The following is a 27189-nucleotide window of genomic DNA, read 5'->3' as shown; positions in this document are numbered from 1 at the left end:
GAACAGAAATATCAATGACACAGAAAGCTGACAAGCAATATTTCTAAAAATCTATGACCAAAAGTTAGTTCCTTGAAAAGATCAATAAAATTGATAAGTCTTTTGCTGGAATGATCAAGAAAAAGAGAAAAGATACAAATTAATGATATCAAAAATAAAACAAGGGACAATGCAACAGATACTACAGAAATTTAAGTAATAAGGCAATAGTACGAACTATTTTATGCCAATAAATTTGATAACCAGATAAAATGCACAAATTCCTTGAAAGATACAAATTACCAAAACTGATCCAAGAGGAAATATAGAATCTGAATAACACTATAACTATGAAAAATTGGAATTTGTATTTATAACCTCTCAATATTCCATGTCCATTTGGCTCATTGATAAATTCTATCAAATATTTAAGAAATAAGTAATATGAAGCCTCCAATCTTTCAGAAAATAGAAGAGAAAGGAAAACTTCTCATCTCATTTTATGCAACTAGTCTTACCCTGATAACAAACCAGAAAAGATATTATATAACAATAAAACTAGAGACCAATAGTCTTTATTTAAAAAGATACAAAAGTCCATAACAAAATGCCAGCAAATCAAATCCAGCAATATATATTTTTGGAAAATGTCAAAAGCCTATTTTTCCAGTTTATTGAGATATGATTGCATGTAATATTGTATCAGTTTAGGGTGTACAACATAATGATTTCATACATGTATCAATTGCAAAATGTTTGCCACAATAAGTTTAGTTAACATCCATCCACATAGTTATAATTTTTTTTCTTGTGATGAGAATTTTTAAGTTACCCTCTTAGCAACTTTCAAATACACAATACAGTACTGTTAACTAGTCATATTGTATATTACCTCTCCAGAACTTATTTATCTTATAAATAGAAGTTTGTACCATTTGATCACCTTCCTCCCCAACTCCCCACCTCTAGCAATCATCAATATGTTCTGTTTCAATGAGTTCAGGGTTTTTAGATTCCACATATAAGGAAAATCATATAGTATTTATTCTTCTCTGACTTATTTTACTTAGTATAATGCCCTCAAAGTCCACTGGTATTGTTGCAAATGGCAGAATTTCTCTTTTTTAAGGCTGAAAAATATTCCAGTGTATGTATGTATCATAACTTCTTTATCCATTTGACCATTAATGGAGACTTAGGTTGTTTCCATGTCTCAACTATTGTTATTAATGCTGCAGTAAACACAGGAGTGCAGACATCTCTTCAAAGACCATTTTAGTTTTCTTTGTCTGTATACCCAGAAGTGGGATTGCTGGACCATATGGTAATCTTATTTTTAAATTTCTGAGGAATCTCCATACTGTTTTCCATAGTGGCTGCACTAGTTTATGTTCCCATCAATAGTACAGAAAGTTCCTTTTTTCCCACATTTTGCCAATAGTTGTTATCTCTTGTCCTTTTGATGACAGGTATTCTAACAGGTGTGAGGTGATCTCATTGTAGTTTCGATTTGCATTTCCCTGATGATTAGTGATGTTCAGCACTGTTTTCATATACTTAATGGCCTTTTGTAGGTCTCCTTTGAAAAATGTCTATATACATTCTCCATCCACTTTTAAATCTGTTTGGTTTTTTGTTATTCAGTTGTAAAAGTTCTTTATGTATTTTGGATATTAACCCCTTATCAGATATATGATTGTGAATACATTCCCTAAGTTGCCCTTTCATTTTTTTGATAGTTGCCTTTACTGTACATAAGCTTTTTAGTTTGCTATAGTCCCACTCGTTTATTTTTGTTTTTGTTGCCTTTGCTTTTGGTGTCAAAAATGTGTGTAAAAAATCATTGCCAAGACCAATGTTGAGGGACTTACCACCTATGTTTTCTTCTAGGAGTTTTATGGGTTCAAGTCTTACATTCAAGTCTTTAATTCATTTTGCATTAATTTTCATGTATGGTGTGAGATACTGGTCCAGCATCATTCCTTTGCATGTGGCAGTTTAGTTTTCCCAACACCATTTATTGGAGAGACTGTCCTTTCCCCAATATATAGTCTTGGCTCCTTTGTCATAAATTGACCATATATGCATGGACCATTTATTTCTGGTCTATTCTATTTCATTAATTGGGTCTCTGTTTTTATGCCAATGCCATATTGTTTTCATTGCTACAGCTTTGTAACATAGTTTGAAGTCAGAGAGTATATTTTTATATTTATTTTTATTTATTTTTCCTTCTCAATATGGCTTTGGCTATTCAGGATCTTTTATGGTTCCATGCAATTTTTAGGACTGCTTTTACTATTTCTGTGGGATTTTGACAAGGACTGCATTGAGTCTATAGATTCCTTTGGATAGTACAGATATCTTAACAATATTAAGTTTTCTAACCCATGCATGAAATGTCTATTTATTTATGTCTTCAATTTCCTTCATCAATGTCTTATTGTTTCCACTGTACAGATATTTCATATCCTTGGTTAAATTTATTCCTAAGTATTTTATTCCTTTTGATGCAATTATAAATGGGTTTTCCTAATTTCTCTGATAGTTTATTGTTAATATATAAAAACAACTGATTTTTGTATATTTATTGTATCTTGCCCTTTACTGAATTCATTTATTAGTTTTAATGGTATTTTGACAGTCTTTAGGATTTTCTATATATAATATGTCATCTGCAAATAGACAGATGTACTTCCTTCCCAATCTGGATTCTTTTTTTTCCTTGCCTAACTGTTCTAGCTAAGACTTCTACTACTATGTTGACAAGTAGCAAGAGTGAACATCCTTGTTCCTGATTTCAGAGGGAAAGCTTTCAGCTTTTCATCATTGAGAATGATGTTAGCTGTCAGCTTGTCATATGTGGCCTTTATTATGTTGAGGTATGTTCCTACTATATCCACTTTGGTGAGAATTTTGTCATGAGTAGATGTTGAATTTTGTCAAATGCTTTTCTTGCATTTCTTGAGATGATCATGTGATTTTTGATGGCTTGCACAATCACAAAGGTCTGAAAGACAACTGAGTTCAGGCCAAGCTGATATAGTTTAAGATGGCAACATAGGAAGACCTTGAACTCCTCTCTTCCGCAGACACACTAAATCTACACCTATTTATAAAGCAATTTCTTCCAAAGAATAACTGAGGGCTGACTTAACAGCTTCAAAAGATAGACCACACAGAGAACAGCAAGAGAGATGAAGACACGGTAACAAAGGGAACCACCTCTCTGATGCTGTGAAACTACAGTAGGAAGTATAGGACTGAGGGACCGTGAGCAGATCAGTTGAAAGCTGCAGCTTAAAAGGGCATCTGGAGAGAGTAGTTAAGATGGAGGAGTAGTAGGAGCACCCTGGGATCACCTCATCCCTCGAGCACAGCTAGATTAACATCAAATCATTTGGAACACCTAGGAAATCAATGTGAGGATTGGGAGAATGATCTGCATGGTCAGAGGGAGAGAATGTGGCAAGTATGAGGCACATAGACTTGAACTGGGGAGAGAAAAGCCATGGTGCTTCAGTGGGCAGGGAGCCCTTTCTGCAGAAAGAATAGAGAGAGAAAGAGAGGGAGAGAGAGTACCATGTTAGGTTTGCACAAGAAAACACCTCCCCAAAACCACTGACTGGGGAGTTGAAAGGAACTGAGCATTGCAAATTTCTGCAAGCAGTGTATGTAGCTCAAATTCTGAGGTTTTGAAAGTGAGTGACTTTCACTGGAGTCAAGCCATGGTGGGTGCTTCTAAGGAAAAGGACAGTTCAGGTCTGGGAGCGGAAAGCATGGTATAGGGATCCTGTGGGTAACACTGGGAGAAAATGATCCCCTTCCTGGAGTACATTTGGAAGAGGGTATATTGCCTCTCCAAGGACAAAAGACCCTGCAGGCACCATCAAGCAGCTTTTCATCTGCAGGGGACAGAGGTGCACACAAAAGACAGATAACCTGATCACAGCTTTTCACTGTGCTTCACCATAGACTCTGGGCACCTGTGCAGGTGTGTGACTGTTTTCCTGTGATGAAACAGCACTAGACATGGCGAGGCTCTCTCCTGGATGAGGGGAGCAGGTCCACACCATGACAGGTCATTTAAGATTTGGAGTTTTGAATCCCAGCTGCACTCCAGAGATAAAAGGCAAGAAAGCTGTGGTGCCAGGCATAACAAGAGCCCCAAGCACAGATGAGGGAGGGCAGGGATCTCACAAAAGACTGGGACACAAAAGGGGAGACTGTTTACTCTTTTGTGAGGACTTCTTGAACAGCAACAGGTGCAAGATCCCCTGTCCTGGGAGGAGAGAGGGGGTGACACCATTTTCTCCCTCGCCACCAATATGGTCAGACTTCAGTGAGAAACACAGCATTCCCAGTGGGGGTGGGAATCACTTATAACAAATTCTACCCCCCTGCGCCCTGCAAGTGCATAGTTACTAGGCAGGTCTGACTGTGAGGCAGAGCAGCAGACACTCCCCCAGAAGACCAACATAGGTACCCCACATGCACCAAGTCTACTGATCATGGAGTGTTCCAAAGTGTCAGCTTAAGTTCTGGTGGAAATAGGATGAGCCTTCTTTTTTCCCCTTTTTTTCCTCTTTGGAATCAGGCTTATAGCTTTTTGTTTGTTTCTTGTTTTTTCATTTCCTTTTCTCTTTTTTTTGGGTCAGGTGTCTCCCCTCACCCCACCCCAGCTTTCTTTTTCTTTGGAATCAGGCTTATAGTTTCTTGTTTGTCAGTTTGGGGTTTTTTTTGTTGTTGTTACCTCTGTTCCTTTTATTTTTCTCTCTTTTTTTCAGATCAGGGTTTGTTTGTTTGTTTGTTTGTTTGTTTTCTTTACCAGGCTTATTTTAAGAGACAAATCAAAGCACACCTAGTTAAAGGTCCAAACACTCCCCACTGTAAGCAAGGAGGAACTCTGCATAGGACTGAACTGTGGGAAAGAGCAGCCAAAACACAACAGCAGAGTGCACACAGCATATACCAGAAACACTTACTGAAGTACCAGGCCCTGGGCAGTGTATGACCCCTTCTTAATATACCATTACTCTCAGGAACAGGAAACATACAAAATGACAAGACAGAAGAATTCTCCCCAAAAGAAAGATGAAGAAGAAATCACAGCCAGGGATTTTCTCAAAACAGATATAAGCAATATATCTGAACAAGAATTTAGAACAGCAATCATAAGAATACAGCTGGGCTTGAAAGAAGCATAGAAGACACCAGAGAAACCCTTCCTGCAGTGATAAAAGACCTAAACACTAGTCAGGCCAAAATAAAAAATGCTATAACTGAGATAGAAAACCAACTGGATGTAATCACAGCAAGGATGGAAGAAGCAGAGGAATGGATATGCAATACAGAAGATAAAATTATGAAAAATAATGAAGCTGAAAATAAGAGGGAAAGAAAACTATTAGATCACGAAGGTAGATTTAGGGAACTCAGCGATTCCATAAAGTGCAATAATACCCAGATCATAGGAATTCCAGAAGAAGAAGAAGAGTAGGAAAAAGGGGCAGAAGGTTTATTTGAACAAATTATAGCTGAGAACTTCCCTAATCTGGGGGAAGGAAACAGGCATTCAAATCCAAGAGGCACAGAGAACTCCCCTCACAACCAACAAAAACAGGTTAACATCTAGACATATCATAGTGAAACTTGCAAAATACAAAGATAAAGAGAATTCTGAAAGCAGCTAGGGAGAAAAGGTCCTCAACCTACAAGGGTAGACACACAAAGTTAGCAGCAGACCTGTCTACAGAAACCTGGAAGGCCAGAAAGTACTGGCATGATATATTCAACGTGCTAAATGGGAAAAATGTGCAGCCAGGAATACTTTATCCAGTAAAGCTGTCATTCAGAATAGGAGAGATAAAAGAGTTTCCAAGACAAGTAAAAACTAAAGGAGTTCATGAACACTAAATCAGCTCTGCAAGAAATGTTAAAGGGGACCCTTTGAGTGGGAAAGAGACCAAAAGCCACAAAGACTAGAAAGGAACAGAGACAGTCTACAGGAATAGTGACTTTACAGGTAAACAATGGCACTACATTTATATCTATCAATATTTACTCTGAATGTAAATGGACTAAATGCTCTAATCAAAACACATATGGTATCATAATGGATTAAAAAAAAAAAGACCCATTGATATGCTGCTTATGGATAAAAAAAAAAAAAGACCCATTGATATCCTGCTTACAAGACTTACAAGAGACTCATTTTAGACCCAAGACACCTCCAGATTGAAAGTGAGGGGGTGGAGAACCATTTATCATGCTAGTAGACATCAAAAGAAAGCTGGAGTAGCCATATTTATATCAGATAAACTAGATTTTAAACCAAAGACTGTAAGAGATGACCAAGGGCACCATCTCATAATAAACAAGATCTAACAATTGTAAATATTTATGTCCCCAACTTGGGAGCAGCCAAATATATAAATCAATTAATAACAAACTTAAAGAAACTCATTAATAATAACACAATAATAGTAGGGGACTTTAACACCCCACTCACAACAATGAACAAATCATCTAAACAGAAGATCAACAAGGAAATGATGACTTTGAATGTCACACTGGACCAGATGGACTTAAAAGATATATTCAGAACATTTCATCCTAAAGCAGAATATACATTCTTTTCAAGTGCACATGGAACATTCTCCAGAAGAGATCACATACTGGGCCACAGATCAGGCTTCAACTAGTACAAAATGACTGAGATCATACCATGCATATTTTCAGACTACAACACTATGAAAATGAAGTCAATCACAAGAAAAAAATTGGAAAGACCTCAAATACATGGAAATTAAACAACATCCTACTAAAGAATGAATGGGTTAACTAGGATATTAAAGAAGAAATTTTTTAAAATACATGGAAGCAGGGGCGCCTGGGTGGCTCAGTCGTTAAGCGTCTGCCTTCGGCTCAGGTCATGATCCCAGGGTCCTGGGATTGAGCCCCGCATCGGGCTCCCTGCTCAGCGGGAAGCCTGCTTCTCCCTCTCCCACTCCCCCTGCTTGTGTTCCTGCTCTCACTGTGTCTCTCTCTGTCAAGTAAATAAATAAATAAAATCTTAAAAAAAAAAAAATACATGGAAGCAAATGAAAATGAAAACACAACAGTCCAAAACCTATGGGATACAGCAAAGGCGGTAATGAGAGGGAAGTATATAGCAATACAGGCCTTCCTCAAGAAGAAAAGTCTCAAATACACAATCTAACCTTACATCTAAAGGAGCTACCCTACAACCCAGCAATTGCACTACTGGGTATTTACCCCAAAAATACAAATGCAGTGATCTGAAGGGGCATCTGCACCCCAATGTTTATAGCAGCAATGTCCACCATAGTCAAACTATGGAAAGAGCCCAGCTGTCCATCTACAGATGAATGGATAAAGAAGATGTGGTATATACATGTTTTATATATTCATATATATGAACATATATATATGACATATTCATATATATTCATATATATATGATGGAATATTACGCAGCCATCAAAAAAATAAAATCTTGCCATTTGCAACAATGTGGATGAAACTAGAGGGTATTATGCTAAACAAAATAAGTCAATCAGAGAAAGACAATTATCATATGATCTCACTCATATGTGGAATTTAAGAAACAAGGCAGAGGATCATAGGGGAAGAGAGGAAAAAAATGAAACAGGACAAAACCAGAGAGGGAGACAAATCATGAGGACTCTTAATCATAGGAAACAAACTGAGGGTTGCTGGAGGGGAGGGGTGTGGGGAGATGGGGTAACTGGGTGATGGACATTGGGGAGGGTATGTGTTGTAATGAGCACTGGGTATTACATAAGACTGATGAATCACAGACCCCATACCCCTGAAATAATATATGTTAATTAATTGAATTTAAATTTTTAAAAAATCCAAAAAAACTTAATTTTTTAAAAAAAGACCCCAAATAGCCAAAGCAATCTTTTTTTTTTTTAAAGATTTTATTTATTTGACAGAGAGAGACACAGCAAGAGAGGGAACACAAGCAGGGGGAGGGTCAGAAGGAGAAGCAGACTCCCTGCTGAGCAGGGAGCCCGATGCAGGGCTCGATCCCAGGACCCTGGGATCATGACCTGAGCCAAAGGCAGCCGCTTAACGACTGAGCCACCCAGGCGCCCCTAGGCAAAGCAATCTTGAAAACAAAAAAGCAAAGCTGGAGGCATCACAATTCCAGACTTGAAGTTACATTACAAAGCTTTAGTGATCAAGATAATATGGTATTGGCACAAAAACAGACACATAGATCAATGGAACAGAGTGGAAAACCCATAAATGAACCCACAACTACATGGTCAATTAATCTTCAACAAAGCAGGAAAGAATATCCAATGGAAGGAGTCTCTTTGACAAATGGTGTTGAGAAAACTGGACAGCAACATGCAAAAGAATGAAACATGACCACTTTCTTACACCATACACAAAAATAAATTCAAAATGGATGAAAGACCTAAATGTAAGACAGGAAACCATTAAAATGCTAGAGAAGAACACAGGCAATAATCTCTTTGACATCAGCTGTAGCAATTTCTTACTAGATAGGTCTCCTGAGACAAGGGGAACAAAAGCAAAAATAAACTATTGGGACTTCACCCAATAGTTCTGCACAGTGAAGGAAACAATCAACAAAACTAAAAGGCAACCAATGGAATGGGAGAAGATATTTGCAAATGACATATCTGATAAAGGGTTAGTATCCAAAATATATAAAGAACTTATACAACTCAACACCCAAAATATAAATAATCCAGTTTAAAAATGGGCAGAAGACATGAAGAGACATTTCTCCAAAGGAGACATACAGACGGCTAACAGACACATGAAAAGATGCTCCACGTCACTCATCATCAGGGAAATACAAATCAAAACTACAATGAGATACCACCTTACACCCATCAGAATGGCTAAAATCAACAACCTAACAATAGATGTTGGTGAGGATGCAGAAAAAGGGGAACCTTCTTACATTGTGGGTAGGAATGCAAACTGGTGCAGCCACTCTGGAAAACAGTATGGAGGTTTCTCAAAAGTTAAAAATAGAACTACCTATGACCAAGCAATTGCACTACTATGTATTTATCCAAAGGATACAAAAATGCTGATGCACTCCAATGTTTATAGCAGCACTATCAACAATAGCCAAATTATGGAGAAAGAGCCCAAATGTCCATTGACTGATGAATTGATAAGGAAGAAGTGATTATCTATCTATCTATCTCTCTATCTATCTATACAATGGAATATTATTTAGCCATCAAAAAGAATGAAATCTTGCCATTTGCAATGACATGGATGGAGCTAGAGAGTATTATGCTAAGTGAAATAAGTCAGAAAAAGACAAATACTGTTTAGTTTTTTTTTTAAAGATTTTATTTATTTGTCAGAGAGAGAGAGAGCACAAGCAAGGGGAGTGGCAGGCAGAGGGAGAAGCAGCCTCCCCCACTGAGCAAGGAGCCCAGTGCGGGACTCGATCCCAGGACCGTATGGTCATGACCTGAGCCAAAGGCAGACAATTGACTGACTGAGACACCCAGATGTCCCAGATAGTTTTGTTTTTATCTAATGTCTTTACAAAAAATAAAATATGGCAGCAACCTAAGTGTCCATCCATATATGATGGATTAAGAAGATGTGGCATATATATAATGGAATGTTACTCAGCCATAAAAATGAGATCTTGCCATTTCCAACAACATGGATGGACCTACAGGGTATTATGCTAAATGAAATAAGTCAGACAGAGAAAGACAAATACAATATTATTTCACTTCTATGTGGAATCTAAAAAACAAATGTACAAACAAACAAAAAAAAGCAAAATTAGACCCATAAGCACAGAAAACAAACTATGGTTACCACAGCAGAGAGGGGTTGGGGAATGGGCAAAATGGGTGAAGGGGATTGGCAGGTACAGGTTTCCAGTTATGGAATGTATAAGCTACAGGGGTGAAAGGTACAGCATAGGGATATAGTCAATGGTATCGTAAGAACATTGTATGGGGACACATGGTAGCTACACTTATGAGCATTGCATAATGTATAGAGTTGTCAAATTACTATGTTGTACACCTGAAATTAATGTAACATTGTGTGTCAGCCACACTTCAATTAAAAAATAAAAGTTGAACAGTTAGCATATAGGAATTCCAATCCTAGGTATCTACCCAAGAGAATTAAAAACATATGTCCACACAAAAATTACACAAATTTTAACAGCATTATTCATAATGGTGAAAAAATGGATATAACCTAAATGTGTTTCAACTGATGAACTGATAAATATGATATGCATTGTTTGGTCATAGAAAGGAATGAAGTACTGATACATGCTATAACATGGATGAAATTTAAAGTCTTATGAAGCAAAAAAAGCCAGCCACAAAGACCACAGAATCCATGTATATAAGGTGTCCAAAATAGACAAATCTATAGAGACAAGAAATGGTTGCTTAGGGTTAAGGGGCACCTGGGTGGCTCAGTCATTTAAGGGTCCAGCTCTTGATTTTGACTCAGGTTATGGTCTCAGTGTCATGAGATCAAGCCCCACATTGGGCTCAACACTGGGCAAAAGAAAGAAAAAATCCTGTAAGGTCCATAATCCTATCACCTAGAGACAACCACTGTTACATTTTATTGATACTCTCCCAAATTATATTGTTGTCCTATGTGCTTTTTCATTAATATATTGTAAACATCTTTCCTTGTCAATAAACCCACCTCAACATAAAACAAAAGAGAGAGAGAGTGAGTCCAGGCCAGAGTGAACACCTCCTACATGAGAACACTCCATAAAGACTGGGGAAGGTGACTATTTTCTCTAATGTGCAGAAACCAACACATAGAGTCAAGGGAAATGAAGAAGGAGAAAAACATGTTCCAAACTAAAGAGCAAGATAAAACTCCAGAAACAGACCTTAATGAAATGGAGATAAAGTGATTTACCTGACAGAGAGTTTAATACAATATTCATAGAGATGCTTACCAAGGTCAGGAAAACAATGTGTGAACAAAGTGAATATTTCATCAGAGATAGAAAATATAAGATAGCGCCAAAGAGAAAACCCAGAAGTGAAGAATAATTGAACTGAAATGTTTAAAAATGGGGTTCAACACCAAACTAGATTAAGCAGAAGAAAGGATTGATAAACTCAAAAAACAGGGCAGTGGAATTCACCCAATCAGAGGAGCAAAAGAAAAAAGAATTAAAAAGAGTGAACATAGCTTAAAGGACTTAAAAGACATCAACAAGCAAATTAATATTCACATTACAGGGGTCCTAAATGGAGAAAGGTCGTCATAAGTCTTATTCAAAGAAATAATGGCTGAAAAATTCTTTAACCTGGGGAAATAAATAGACATCCAGATCCAGGATGCCTAGAAAGTTTAAAACAAATAAATCCAAAAAATCCCACACCAAGACACAGTATAACAAATTGTCAAACATTAAAGACAAGGAGAAGATCTTTAAAACAGCAAGAGAAATACAACTTGTTATATACATACACATATAAGAAAAATAAGACTATCAGCAGATTTTTTTTAGCAGAAACTTTGTAGGCAAGCAGAGAGTGGCATAATAAATTCAAAGTGCTAAAAGAAAAAGACTGTCAACCAAAAAAAACCTACCCAACAAAACTGTCCTTCAGCATTGGGGAAATAAAGAGTTTTCCAGACAAACAAAAGCTGAAGGAGCTCATTACCATTATCCCAGGCTTTCAAGAAATGTTAAAGTCAATTCTTCAGGCTGAAGTGAAAGGACATTAACTACTAATAGGAAAACATATATAAGTATAAATTTTGTCAATAAAGACAAATATATAGCTAAATTAAGAATACTCTAATATTAATGCTGGTGGGTAAATCATTTTTAAATTTAGCATAAAGGTTAAAAGGCAAAAGAATTAAAAATAACTATAACAACAATGATTTGTTAATGGATATATAAGGTAAAAAGATGTAAATTGTGACATCAAAAACAAAGTGTTGGGAGAGTTAAAAATACAGCTTTAGCATGTGTTCAGAGTTAAGTTATTATCAGGTTAAAATAGACTGATATGTTTTATGTAAGTCTTACAGTAACCACAAAGCAAAAACCTATAATAGATACAAAAACCATAAAGAGAAAGAATCCAAACATAAAACAAAACTAGGTTATCCAGACCCAATAAATAAATAAAATAAGGAAACATTGGACTTAAATAACAAGTTAGAACAGATGGACTTAAATATTTACAAACATTCCATTCAATAGTAGCAGAATATACATTTTTTTTAAATGACTGCCTTCTATTTATTTAATTTTATTTTATTATGTTATGTTAATCACCATACATTACATCATTAGTTTTTGATGTAGTGTTCCATGATTCATTGTTTGCGTATAACACCCAGTGCTCCATTCAATACATGCCCTCTTTAATACCCATTACTGGGCTAACCCATCCACCCACCCCCCTCCCCTCTAGAACCCTCAGTTTGTTTCTCAGAGTGCATATTCTCTCATGGTTCATCTCTCCCTCCAATTTCCCCCCCTTCATTTTTCCTTTCCTACTATCTTCTTCTTTTTTTTTTTTTTTAACATATAATGTATTATTTGTTTCAGAAGTACAGGTCTGTGATTCATCAGTCTTACACAATTCACAGTGCTCACCATAGCACATACCCTCCCCAATGTCTATCACAGCCACCCCATCTCTCCCACCCCCCACCACTCCAGCAACCCTCAGTTTGTTTCCTGAGATTAAGAATTCCTCATATCAGTGAGATCATGATACATGTCTTTCTCTGATTGACTTATTTCACTTAGCATAATACCCTCTAGTTCCATCCACGTCCTTGCAAATGGCAAGTTTTCGTGTTTTTTGATGGCTGCATAATATTCCATTGTATATATATACCACATCTTCTTAAATGCACATGAAACATTCTCCAGGATAAACCACGTTAGGCCACAAAACAAGTATTAATTAATTTAAAAAGCTTGAAATCATATCCAGTATCTTTTCTAAACTCAAAGGTATAAAACTAGAAATCAATTACAATAAGGAGACTGTAAGATTCATAAAAATCTGGAGATTAAACATACTTTGACTAACCAGTAAAAAAATCAAAAGAGAAATCAAAAATATCTTGTAACAAATGAAAATAGAAATACAACATACCTAAAATGTATAGGATGCAAGAAGAGCAGTTCTAACAGGGAAGTTTATAGTGATAAATGCCTACATCAGGAAACAAGAAAAACCTTGAGCAACTAATTTAATCTTATACCTCAAGGAACTAGGAAAAAAAAAAAAAGCAAAAACCCAAAGTTAGTGGAAGGAAGGAGATAACAAAAATCAAAGCAGAAATAAATGAAATAGAGATTTAAAAGACAATAGGAAAGATCAATGAAAGTAAGCTGGGCATTTTTTTTTTAAGATAAAAACAAAATTGATAAACTTTTAGCTAAACTCATCAAGAATATAGAGAGGACTGGGTGCCTGGGTGGCTCAGTCAGTTAAGCATCTGCCTTCAGGTCAGGTCATGATCCCAGGATCCTGGGCCTGAGTCCCACACCAGACTCCCTGCTCAGTGGGGAGCCTGCTTCTCCCTCTGCCTCTGCTCCTTCTCCCTGCTCATGCCCCCTCTTCTCTCTCTCTCTCAAATAAATAAAATCTTTAAAAAAAAACACCAGATTAAAGATAAATATAATAAAATCAATGGAAAGAGTTTCCACTTCTGAAAAAGGGAATAGACTTATGTATTCAAATCTTCCTGGCAAGTACAAATAAAACCCCTAAACATTATATATACAACCCTTCATGTTGTACATATAATGAAAGGTGAAAAGAAGAAGATAGACCACAAAGAACCCTGGGACCTGAGGAAGTATATGATGGTAAAATCTCTAGACTTTCTTATTACCTCATATATCTCAGGCATGGAGTTAAAGAAAATGGCAACTAGAAATACCAAAGGGTTTAGACAACAAAAGCCCAACAAAATCTTGCTCTTTCTAGCTAAAGGATCAAGAAAAGAGACTAGTAATACAGAAAACTTTTTAGATAATAAACGCTCTACTCTAGCCATGCAGCACGCACGCACATGTGTGCACAGATAGACACACACACACACAAATGTGGCCCAACCTTCACCCAGCCTGCAAAGGTCAAGTGGGGAGTCTATACTTTTACTACCAGCAGACTTTAACAAGGCAACACAACCCCTACAGGGATGGTGTTAAAGGAGGTGAGCCCTGGGGACCAGGGCTTCCTCCCCAGTGTGTGGTAACAAGCCTCCCTACCACAGTTACAGTGGAGAGTCCATAGGGAACCTGGACATCTAAGCCTTGCCCAGCAGTAACAAGGTGATCCACCCCTCCTTGCTGGGGTAGTGTTTGAGGAAGCCTAGTGGAAAGTGAAGACCTTGACCATCCTCCACAACATCAATGGAAGACAACTAGAGAGCAAAGTGATATCAGAGCAGCCTAGTAGGGATCCAGAACTCCAACTGCTGACCAGCAAGTACCCCTTCCTTCCTCAGGTGTCAACTGGGGAAAAAATGGGTAACCTGGACTTCTATACCCATGAGGTGGCATTCCTCCTTATCTTGCTCAAATCAGAGAAAGACAGCTAAAACTGAATGTATATATAAGATTCAGAGTCTCATAATGCCCCAAATGTCCAGATTTCAATAAAAAATCATTTGTCATACCAAGAATCAGGATGACCTCAACTTGAATAAGAAAAGATGATTGTCAGTTGCCAATCCCAAGATGATAGAGATGTTAGAATAATCTGACAACAATTTTAAAGCAGCCATTATAAAGTGCTTCAAAAAACAATTAGAAAGGTGCTTGAAACAAATGGAAAAATAGAGTCTCAGAAAGAAATGGAAGATACAAAGAAAAACCAAATGGAAATTTTAGAGCTGAAAACTACAGTAATCAAAGTAAAACTTAATAGATGGGGTCAACACCAGAATGGAGGAGACAAAGAATCATTAATTTGAAGATAGAACAATAGAAATTATCCAATCTGAATAACAAAAAAATACACTACAAACAAATAATAAAATTTTTTTAAAAAATCTCCACACAGAGCCTCAGAGATCTAACATTTGTGTCACTGGAATCCAAGAAGGAAAGGAAAAGGAGGACAGGACTGAAAGAAAGAAAAAAAGAAAAGAAAAGAAAAGAAAGACAAGAAAAGAAATAACAGCTGAAAACTTCCCAAATTTGGCCAGAGATACAAGTATACAGATTCAAGAAGTTTAATGAATCCCAAAAAGAATAAATTCAAAGATTTACCAAGACACATTATAGTCAAACTTCTGAAAACTAAGGACAAAAAAAAAAAAATCTTGAAAGCAGCAAGACAAAAATAACACCTTACATATAGGGAGGAAGCAATTTGAATGGCAGAAGATTGATCATAAGAAACCATGGAGGCCAGCAGAAAGAAGCACAATATTTTCCACATGTTGAAAAAGAGAAATGTCAACACAGAATTTTATGTCTAGTAAGACTATCCTCCCAGAATGAAGGAGAAATCAAGCCATTCTTAGGTGAGGGAAAGCTAAGAATTTATCACCACATACCAACCCTAAAACAATGGCTAAAGGAAGTTTTCTAAGCAGAAATGAAATTATAGAAGAAGGAACTTTGGAACATCAAGAAGGAAGAGATTAAAATGTTTAATAGTAAAAATATTGGCAAATACATTTTACTTTTACTATTGTCTAAGTTATGTTTGATGATTAAAAAAACTATAACAATGTCTGAAATGTATGTAGAGAAAATATACAATTATACTATAAACAAGGGAAATAAGAGGCAGTGAGGGGTGTAAAGGGACTTGAAGGCAGGTAAGTTTTTTACATTTCATTCAAGCTGATAAAACATCAACACCAGTAGACTGTATAAGTTGTGTATACATAATATAGTATCTAGAGAAAATGCTAAAAATACTGTACAAAGGGATACTCTCAAAAACACTATAATCATATTGGAACTCTAAAATATTCAAGTAAGCCACAGGAAATCATGAAAAAATAAAAACAAAAAAAACAAAAAAACCACAGAGAACATTCTTTTTGATCACTGAGTAATATTCCATTATATATATATACCACATCTTCTTTATCCATTCATCTGTCGATGGATATCCAGGCTCTTTCCATATTTTGCAATGATGTAGATGGAACTAGAGGGTATTATACTAAGCAAAATAAGTCAGTTGGAGAAAGATAAATACCATATGATTACACTTATGTGGAGTTTAAGAAACAAAACAGATGAACATAGGGGAAGGGAAGGAAAAATAAAATAAGATGGAAATTGAGAGGGAAGAAAACCATAAGAGACACTCAACTCCAGGAAACAAACTGAGGGTTGCTGGAGGGGAGGTTGGTGGGGGGAAGGGATAATTGGGTGAATGGCATTAAGGAGGGCATGTGATGTAATGTGCACTGGGTGTTATATGCAAATGATGAATCACTAAATTCTACCTCTGAAACTAATAAAAAATACAGACAACAGAAAAATATAAAATAGCAGATATAAGCCTGAAATATCAATAATTACATGTGTAAATATATAAGTAAATCCATGTGTAAATTATATAAGTGATATGGTCTAAATCTACCAACTGAAGAACTGAGATTAACAGAGTGGATTAAAAAACATAACCCCACTGTATACTGTCAATAAAACATCAACTTCAAACATAATAATATAGGCAGGTTGAAGTAAAAGAATGAAAACCAATATACCATTCAAATACTGAATTCTTTCTCCTTAAGATCAGGAACAAGTTGTAGATGTCCCATTCTATTTCAACACTATATTGGAAATTCTAGCCAGCCCAACAAGAAAATAAGGGAAATAAGACACAAACAAATTGGATACAAAATAAAACTGTCCCTATTTACAGATGACAAAATTGTCCACACAGAAAATCCTAAGAAACCTACTAAAAAACTCTCAGAAAATAACAGTTCAGCAAGGCCACAGGATACGAGATAAACATACAAAAAAATCAATTGTATTTCTATACTAACAATGAACATGAACACATAAGATACCAAAATTAAAAGCACAATATCATTTACATTGCCAAAAAAAGTAAAACATTTATGTCTAATTCGAACAAAATATGTGTAGGACTTTTACACTGAAAACAAAACACTGATGAAAGAAATCAAAGAAGATCTAAATAAATGGAGAATCATACTATGTCCATGGGTTAGAAGATTCAACATAATAAATGTCAATTCCCCCTCCCCAAACTGATACACAGCTTTAACACAATTTCTATCAGAATTCCAGCAAGATTTTATTTGTAAATACAGACAAAAGTATTCTAAAGTTTATATAGAAAGGCAAGGTAACTAGAATGGTTAAACAATTTGGGGGAAAAAAAGAATACAATGAGAGGACCAATTTCAAGATCTATTACATTGCTACAGTAATCAAGGCAGTGTGTTTTCAGCAAAGTGACAGACACATAGATCAATGGAACAGAACATGAACTCAGAAATAGACACACACAAATATGCCCCGATGATTTCTGACAAAGGTGAAAATTGCAAAACCAATTCAGTGGAGGAGAGAGAGCCTTTTTAATAAATGGTGCTAGATCAATTGTAAATCCACAGGCAAAAACAAAAAATGCCTAAATCTCACACCTTATACAAAAATGAATACCAAATAGATCGTAGACTTAAATGTAAAATGTAAAACTATAAAACTTTTAGAAAAAAAAATAGGAGAAAATCATTGGGGACTAGGGCTAGGCAGAGTTCTTAGACTCGACACCAAAAACAAGATTGATAGAAGGAAAAATTGACAAATTGGGTTTAACACAATTAAAAACTTTTATCTGCAAGAGACCCTATTAAAGGAATGAAAAGACAAGCTACAGACTGGGAGAAAATATTTGAAAATCACACAACCAACAAAGGACTGGTATCTAGAACATATAAAGAACTCTCAGAACTTAACAGCAAAATAGCAAACAATCTTATTTGAACATGGGCAAAAGACATGAAGAGACATTTCACCAAACATACCTATAGGTGGCAAATAAAACAAATAAAAAAAGTACTTGTTAAATAAAAGTACCTCATATCAGGGTTTTTAAAAGTCAACTTTAGATGATGAGAGACCTAAAGGTAAAAGTCAAAACTGTAAGATATTAGAACATAAAGAAAAATAACTTTATGTTAGAATAGATAGGAATTTCTTAATCCTTAAAAATCCCTGATTGTATTCACAAAATGGAATTCCTGGGCCCAAAACCCTAAGGATCATAGAAGTTCCACCAAGGTATCACTACTCTAAAAGATCTTCAATACTCCATCTCTGTTTCTATTTCAAAGATATTTTGAAACATATTAAAATGAAAAAGTTTAGGTAAAGAAAGAAAACAAAAACACACTCACTTACAGTTCATCCCATTCTTTTTTTCGCTGCTGAATCTTAAGTTGGGCCCTTTCAGCTTTTAATATAAGTTTCTTTGTTTTCTCAATTTGATTTTCCACCATAATTTCACTTAGGGTTTTAGGCCGAAATTTCTTCCCTTTCTCTATAATTGATTCTTCTGGCACACCAATGCTCCCACCTGTATAGAGAGTCAACATTTTTTTTTTCAATCTTCTTGAAACATCAAAATGAAATTCTCAAATATTTTTTTAAACCTGTCATGTTTTAAAAAACAGAATATAATGAATCTGTAAATCACAGTATTTGTTAAACAACTAACATGAATTTAACCCCATAATAAGTATTTTAGAACACCAAAATAAAGAGATCTAAGTCATAGGATTTGCTCTAAAGGACCTTATTGAAAAGTTGGCAAGACATATATAAAATAATTAGAAAACAAGATAAATAATGAGGGGCCACTGACATACAAACTGAGAAGTTGGGTAGGAATATTTGTGATATGGTAGGGAAAGCAAGCGAGTCCTATTTGACATGTATATTTGAGATGATATATACCGACTGCAGTGGTCTGTGGCCAATTGAAAAACTGGTCAGAAACATACAAACAAACCTGTGATTTAAGAATTACATATCTGCTGAGGCAATTTCTTACTTTATGTTCAAGCTACAGAGAGATATACTTTAGAGATATACTTTGGGAAAAAAGTTAAATAATAATATGGGATGGTCATATAGTTATAACTCATAATTTCACCTTTCATATTCAAATATATGTGAATATGGAAAAGCAGGAGTTTAATGTGGCTTGGGTGGTCATACTTTATAACAAAAGTGTAATTCAATCTGGAATCTCTAAGAACTGTTAAAATTCAGAGAGGAGGGGAATGAATTAGTCACTCCAGTAGGAACCTGGGTATAAAAGTATCAGGCATAATTAGGGAGCAGTGAGCAAGACAATAAGCTAAAAATACCAGTAGAACAGAATGAAAATGCACTATTAATAGGAAACAGAATAGGGATATACTGTGGAAAGATTAAATACCAGGAAAACAATTACAGAATTTATCTGAAAGGAGCCATGAAAGTTTTCTCAATGAAGAGGATAAAGCAGCATTAATGTCAGTACTATATCATGAGCACTAACTGTGCTGTCCTTTATTTATTTTTGATTGGGCTCTCCAAGTCATTCCCAGAATTCTTGCCTTCCTCCTACTCATCTACAGTCATCCTGTGGGCAGTTATGAGAGGCAGGTTGCAGAGATTAAGAGGTACTCCTTTCACACCTGAATTCTCAGCTCATCATTCTGTTTAAAGCATATGCTCTTGGAAAATAGTTTGAAATGTCATGTTCTATCCCCACATTCTGGGGTAGGGCCCAAGAATCTGCAAGGAAACACTGCCTAGAAACGAGCAACCAAGAAAGCCTAAATTTAAGAATAGTTAGATGTTGGAAGTAAAAAATTAGCAACATCAAGTACTCTAACCCACTCAGTCACATAACCAGGGTGGGTTTTCTTTAGCAGCCTGCATTTAAGAGATGGTGTGGAGCATTTGCTGGAGGAACATGGCTTCCCATTCTCAGCCATACCACACACTCCATCTCTCTTGATTTTTATTCCAAAGGAATAAATAAAGAGAGACAAGAGATGGAGCTCAAGCCATCAAAAAGGGTTCAAAGGTACTGCCTACAAAAAGAAAATTCAGTTTTGAAACCTTAATAAGTAAGGATTTAAAAGCCTTTTTGTTATTTAGCCTACCTGTATCTTTCTGGCTATCCTTTCTTCCAGCTCCCTCTTTTTCTAACCTCTCCAATTTGCTTGTTCTTCTGTCTGATAGACTTGTTCGTTTGGACTTGGAATACTTAGACGGCTTCACAAGCCTATAGGAGGATATCTTGTGATCACTTTGTATGGCATGAACCACAATAGTATCACTTTCCAATGACTCACGAAATCTGAAAAAAAGAAAATAGAACAAGTATTTGCAATAGTCACCATTTTAATCAATTATACCATTTTAATAATTCTGCATGATTAATAAAATAAGACCACAACACACTATGCTTACAAATGATATTATATTGTGCTAGATCCAAAATTTGACAATGCATATTAACCAATGTGATGTGATAGAAGTTGCATAAGACTCAAAGAGCAAGTAGAATTTTCTTTCTAATGAAAACATTTAACAAACCATTATTAATCAGTATAATGCCTTTGTTTTGCTAATATGTAGAAAAATGAAAACTTTCAGGCAGACTGTAATTTAATGGTAAGTGGATCATATCAAATTCTGACAAAATCCGCCTATCATCTCATATGAGATATCTCATATATATACATGCAATATATATATGTGTGTGTATATATATGGCTCAAATATATTACCCTTTTTGCCTCTACAAAAAATATTAAACTCAGGATTATTACCATCTAGTTCACTTTTCTTTTAGACCCACAGGAATTTGTTCTTTATCAATTAATGGTTAATTGTTGCTATTTTTTGGCACTGGTTCATAATTATTCCCCAAATCTTTTAATTTTAGAATTTAACTTATTTATGTACATAGCAATTATTCTTAGTTTATCTGCCTTTCTTACTATTTTTTAATCCAATCCTTTGAACTCTATTTCTTCTTTTAAATGGCTTACTATTTCTAATTTTCCCTTTTCTCTTATAGCATAGTATTTTTCTCATCACAATAAAACTTATTCTCTTCATCCTCTTGACTTCTGGAGTTTTACTTTAAATTTTAGTCTTTCCATAAAACACAGAAAACATGATATGGATGGTTTTGGTCCCATCAAAATTTAAAACTTCTCCATAGTTAGAAAAATGTGAACAAAGTTTAAGGCAAATGGCAGAGTAAAAGTGTTTCCAATATGTATAATAAAAAAAAATACAGAAATAGTGAATAAAACTAAGGGGAGAAATAAAATTCAAAGAAAAATGAACAAGGAATCTTTCTCAGAAGATTAAATATAAATGAACTATAAATGTATGAAAAGAAATGCTCAGAAGAATATCAATGAACTACAAACATATGAAAAGAAATGCTTAACTTCACCACTAATCAGAAAAAAGCAAATTATTCAAGCAAGAGTTATCACATTTGGTCTATTAGACTGGTAGAGATGAAAACACTGGTAGTACCCAGTGTTACCCAGTGGTAACTTTATTCTCTCCCCCATTCCAATCAGATAGCAAGGTAACTTATTTCCTTCCATATATTTAGTGAAGACACAAAGCTGAGGAGGGTGCAGCCTGGACAGGGAGAGAAAGCAGGGAATTAAGGAAGCAAGTACTTGAAGGCAAGAAGACTGGGGAAGAGGTTTCACTTGACAAGCGGGGATGATAGACAAATTGGGTCCTAGAGCTGTGGGTACATATTCCCAGCTTCTGGGGAGATACAAGGTCCCAAAGATAAGGACTGCATGTGTATTCGATCCTGGGAACAGAGGCTCCTGGCCTCATCAAAAGCTACCTGCTCCAGAAGAGTACAAAAACCATAGACTCAAACAAATGAAAGAAGCAGGCAGGCTGGGACAATGAGCCTCACTAGTTTAAGATTCATACTCGCCATATGTATACATTCACAAATATAGTATGAATATTTATTAAAGCCAAACATAGCATATATTATATTGAAGTTTCTTCCTGAGAACTTCTTAGCTACTTTCATCTCTTGGCAGGTAGTCATCTAGATATAATTCCAAGATTCAAATATTCAGGTATTAATATCAGGTAACAAGTACCATGAATCACAGAGCAGAGTACCAGAGAGGAAACTGTTGCATAGGGAGAGATCTCTGAAGATCTCTCTTCCAGGCTTCAGGTGATTATTGATCACTACATGCATGTGATGAGTCCACGTGAAGCTGGGGAAAGAATCACCAGAAGAGAGCAGGCAGAATAATCCCCAGGCTTCACATAGGTTGGAAGAGCTTGTGTTCCCACAAACCCCACAATACATAGGTCATAGGATAGAGTATTCAGAAGGATTTTATCATAGCAGTGAGGAAAAATCAGCTCTAGATGAAAGGCTGCCTAGACTTAATCTGCCTAACACAGATTAAAAGCAAGCCTCAAAAACTCAGACTATTTCCAAGTAACTTAACTGAATCCCAAAATAAGACTCAAGAATATTTAAAAGTAACAAAAAATACCCAGCAATCATGTGAAATGTGGTGAAATTCATGATGTCTGGCATCTAATCAAAATTTTTCAGGCAGGCAAAGAAGCAGAATATAACCCAAAATAAAGAAAAAATTTTCCACTAATAGAATAGACCCAGAAAACACACAGATGATATAACTAGCAGACAAGCACATTAAAGCAGTTATTATATTTTATATGTTCAGGAAATAGAGAAAAGCATGAGCACACTAAAGTGAACAAAATCCTTAACTATGATACTAGGAAATCAATAAATAATGATTAATAAATTCATATAAATACATTATTTAGATGTATGGTTATAACCACTAGAAGAGATATTAAAAGTGGATTCTCTTTAAGATCTATCATATTTGTGGATTAAAATACTCAATATTTATTTTAAAATCTATTATGTCAAAGTTGTTCTATAGATTCAGTGTAATTCCAGTCAAAATCTTAGCAGGTTTTTTGATGAAAATTGACAAGTTGCAAAGGACCTATGCAATATTGAAGATGAAGAACAAAGCCAGAGGACTTACAATATCAGATGTCAAGAATAATTAAAATAGTGTTATACTAGCACAAACACAGACAGACCAATGGAATAGTATGAAGAGTTCAGAAATGAACATATATATAGTGTATATATATATAAATATATGTGTATATAAATACATATACATATATTTTGTATATAATGAATATATATACACACACATACATATATACATACACATATATATGTATACATATATATATAGTTACTTGATTTATGACAAAACTATCACTACAGTCTAATGAGGAAAGGATGGTCTTTTCAACAAATAATACTAAGTCAATTGAATATCCATTTAGAAACAAACGACACATGGGAGGAAAAGATGGCAGAGGAGTAGGGGACCCTATTCCAACCGGTCCATGGAAGTGAGCTGGATATCTACCAGACCACTCTGAACACCCACAAAATCAGCCTGAGATGTAAGAAGATAGATCTGGATCCCTACAAACAGAATATTGCAAGCAGTTGGTTTCAAGGTATGAAGTGGGGAGCTGTGATTCCATAGGCACATATCAGAAGATAAATGGAAAGGCGAGGGAGCCATGGGGATCCTGCACCACCGGTGAGTGATAGCCTCTGGCTCTGGGGACCGGGCAAAGACTCGCAGACTGGTAACAACAGGGAAAGGACTTTAGGGCAGCCCCCCCCGCCCCCAACTGAAACCTAGAGCGGGCAGGGCCATGCCTGTGAACTGGGGGCAGCTGGTGGTTTTAGAAGCACAAAGGGCAGAGACATGCCTGACCTGGAGGCAAGGACTGGGAGCCCTGCTGAGGGGCGCACAACCCAGGACGCTGCAGTTTATAGCAGCATAGACAGAAACAGAGATAGTGTGGCTTGGAGAGCTCACTGAAGAACAGACTGCAATCTCTCTGCTCTGAGGCAGAGGGTTGGAAACAATCTCTTCTGCTCTGACTCTTGGAAGAGATGCTGAAAGCCACCAGGGAAAGCTGCCAGAGAACAAAAGCCCCCAAAAAATGGTTTTCACTGAGCCCATCCCCCACCACAGGGTGCAGGGCAACTCTGCCCAAATAGGGTTGCCTAACAGTGGCAGGCCCCTCCCCCAGAAGACAGGCTGGGAAAGCAAGAGGCCAGCAACCCTAAGGTCCCTATAAAACAGATGCCTCTTGCTTGGGTTGTGGTCAATAATTTGGACTCTATACATTCCCTCAACCACCCTTCAACAGAATGACTAGAAGGAGAAACCTCCAAAATAGGAAAGACTCAGAGACTATGATTTATGCCACAGATTTACAAATGGATACAGATATATCCAAGATGTTGGAGATGGAATTCAGGGTAGCAATTGTAAAGATGATAGCTAGAATGGAGAAATCGATTAATGGCAACATAGAGTCTCTAAGGGCAGAAATGAAAGCTGAACTGGCAGAACTTAAAAATACTATCAGTGAGATCCAATCTAATCTAGATAATTTAACAGCTGGGGTAAGCGAGGCAGAAGAACGAATTAGTGATCTAGAAGACCAATTAATAGACAAGAAGGAAAAAGAGGAGGCCAGGGAAAAACAACTCAAAATCCATGAAAATAGAATCAGAGAAATACGTGACACCACGAAACATACCAATGTCAGAATTATTGGGATCCCTGAGGGGGTGGAGAGAGAGAGAGAGAGAAAGGACTAGAAGATATATTTGAGCAAATGGTAGCTGAGAACTTCCCTAATCTGGGGAATGAAACAAATATTCATGTCCTAGAGGGAGAGAGGACCCCTCCCAAGATCAAGGAAAACAGGCCTAGGCCCTGGCATGTAATAGGAAAACTCACAAATCTTAGAACCAAGGAAACCATCTTAAGGTCAGTTAGGGGGAAGAGATTCCTTACATACAGAGGGAGGAACATCAGAATAACATCAGACCTATCCACAGAGACCTGGCAAGCCAGAAAGGCCTGGCAAGATATATTCAGGGTACTAAACGAGAAGAACATGCAGGCAAGAATACTTTATCCAAGAAGGCTGTCATTTAGAATGGATGGAGAGATGCAGAGCTTCCAAGACTGGCAGAAACTGAAAGAATATGTAACCACTAAGCTGGCCCTGCAAGAAATATTAAGGGGGACGGGGGTTCTATAAGAGGAGAAAGACCCCAAGAGTGATACAGCAGAAATTTACAGAGACAATCTATAAAAACAAGGTCTTGACAGGCAACATTATGAATTCATATATTTCAATAATCACTCTCAGTGTGAATGGCCTAAATGCTCCCATAAAATGGCACAGGGTTGCAGACTGGATAAAAAGACAGGACCCATCCATATGCTGTCTACAAGAGACTCATTTTGAACCTAAAGGTACATCCAGACTGAAAGTGAAGGGATGGAGATCCATCTTCCATGCCAGCAGACCTCAAAAGAAAGCTGGGGTAGCAATTCTTATATCAGACAAATTAGACTTTATGCTAAAGACTGTAGTTAGAGATACAGAAGGGCAATATATCATTCTTAAAGGGTCTATGGTCTATCCAACAAGAAGATCTAATAATTGTAAATATCTATGCCCCCAACATGGGAGCAGCCATCTACATAAGCCAACTGTTAACCAAAATAAAGAGTCATATGGATAACAATACGTTAATTATAGGAGACCTCAATACTCCACTCTCAGCAATAGACAGATCATCTAAGCAGAAAATCAACAAAGAAACAAGAGCTTTGAATGACACACTGGACCAGATGGACCTCATAGATACATACAGAACATTCCACCCTAAAACAACAAAATACTCATTTTTCTCGAGTGCACATGGAACTTTCTCCAGAAGAGACCACATACTGGGTCACAAATCAGGTCTCAAACAATACCAAAAGACTGAGATTATTCCCTGCATATTCTCAGACCATAATGCTTAAAACTGGAACTCAACCACAAGAAAAAATTTGGCAGAAATTCAAACACTTGGAAGCTAAAGACCACTCTGCTCAAGAATGTTTGGGTCGGGGCACCTGAGTGGCTCAGTCGTTAAGTGTCTGCCTTCGGCTCAGGTCATGATCCCGGGGTCCTGGGATCAAGCCCCGCATCGGGCTCCCTGCTCAGCAGGAAGCCTGCTTCTCCCTCTTCCACTCCCCCTGCTTGTGTTCCCTCTCTCGCTGTCTCTCTCTCTGTCAAATAAATAAATAAAATCTTTAAAAAAAAAAAAAGAATGTTTGGGTCAACCAGGAAATCAAAGAAGAACTTAAACAATTCATGGAAACCAATGAGAATGAAAACATTTAAGTCCAAAACCTATGGGATACTGCAAAGGTGTTCCTAAGGGGGAAACACATAGCCATCCAAGCCTCATTCAAAAAAATAGAAAAATCCCAAATTTACCAATTAACTTCACACCTTAAAGAATTAGAGAAAAAGCAACAAACGATGCCAAAGCCATGCATTAGAAAAGAAATAATTAAGATTAGAGCAGAGATCAATGAATTAGAAACCAGAAACACAGTAGATCAGATCAAGGAAACTAGAAGCTTGTTCTTTGAAAGAATTAATAAGATCGATAAACCACTGGCCAGACTTATCCAAAAGAAAAGAGAAAGGACCCAAATTAATAAAATTATGGAGGAAAGGGGAGAGATCACAACTAACATCAAGGAAATAGAAACAATTATTAGCAATTATTTTCAACAACTATATGCCAATAAACTGAGCAACCTGGAAGAAATGGATGCCTTCCTGGAAACCTATAAACTCCCAAGACTGAAACAGGAAGAAATTGACAACTGAATAGGCCAATAACCAGTAACGAGATTGAAGCAGTGATCAAAAAACCTCCCAAAAAATAAGAGTCCAGGGATGATGGATTCCCTGGGGAATTCTACCAAACATTCAAAGAAGAAATAATACCTATCCTCCTGAAGCTGTTTCAAAAAATAGAAACAGAAGGAAAGCTTCCAGACTCATTCTATGAGGCCAGCATTATCTTAATCCCCAAACCAGGCAAAGACCCCATCAAAAAGGAGAATTTCAGACCAATATCCCTGATACATATGGATTCCACAATTCTCAACAAAATTCTAGCTAATAGGATCCAACAA

The 27189-nt window shown here is 36.4% G+C and overlaps 1 protein-coding gene across 1 annotated transcript in view; it reads right to left on the bottom strand.

Annotated features, from left to right (window-relative positions):
• CFAP44 (cilia and flagella associated protein 44) overlaps nucleotides 1-27189 on the bottom strand; it is a 140996-nt gene that overhangs the window by 41324 nt on the left and 72483 nt on the right. Inside the window, exons 23-24 of the mRNA XM_081796961.1 lie at nucleotides 20191-20387; nucleotides 18434-18608 (exon numbers count right to left, since the gene is read on the bottom strand). Of these exons, the coding sequence (XP_081653087.1) occupies nucleotides 18434-18608; nucleotides 20191-20387 (372 nt within the window). The remainder of the gene's footprint in view (nucleotides 1-18433; nucleotides 18609-20190; nucleotides 20388-27189) is intronic.

Source organism: Leptonychotes weddellii, chromosome 1, assembly GCF_054177405.1.
Source record: "Leptonychotes weddellii isolate Sample4059 chromosome 1, ASM5417740v2, whole genome shotgun sequence".
Taxonomy (NCBI): Eukaryota; Metazoa; Chordata; class Mammalia; order Carnivora; family Phocidae; genus Leptonychotes; species Leptonychotes weddellii.
Note: the sequence above shows the minus strand (reverse complement) of the source record. Positions and strands in the feature narration are given on the sequence as shown.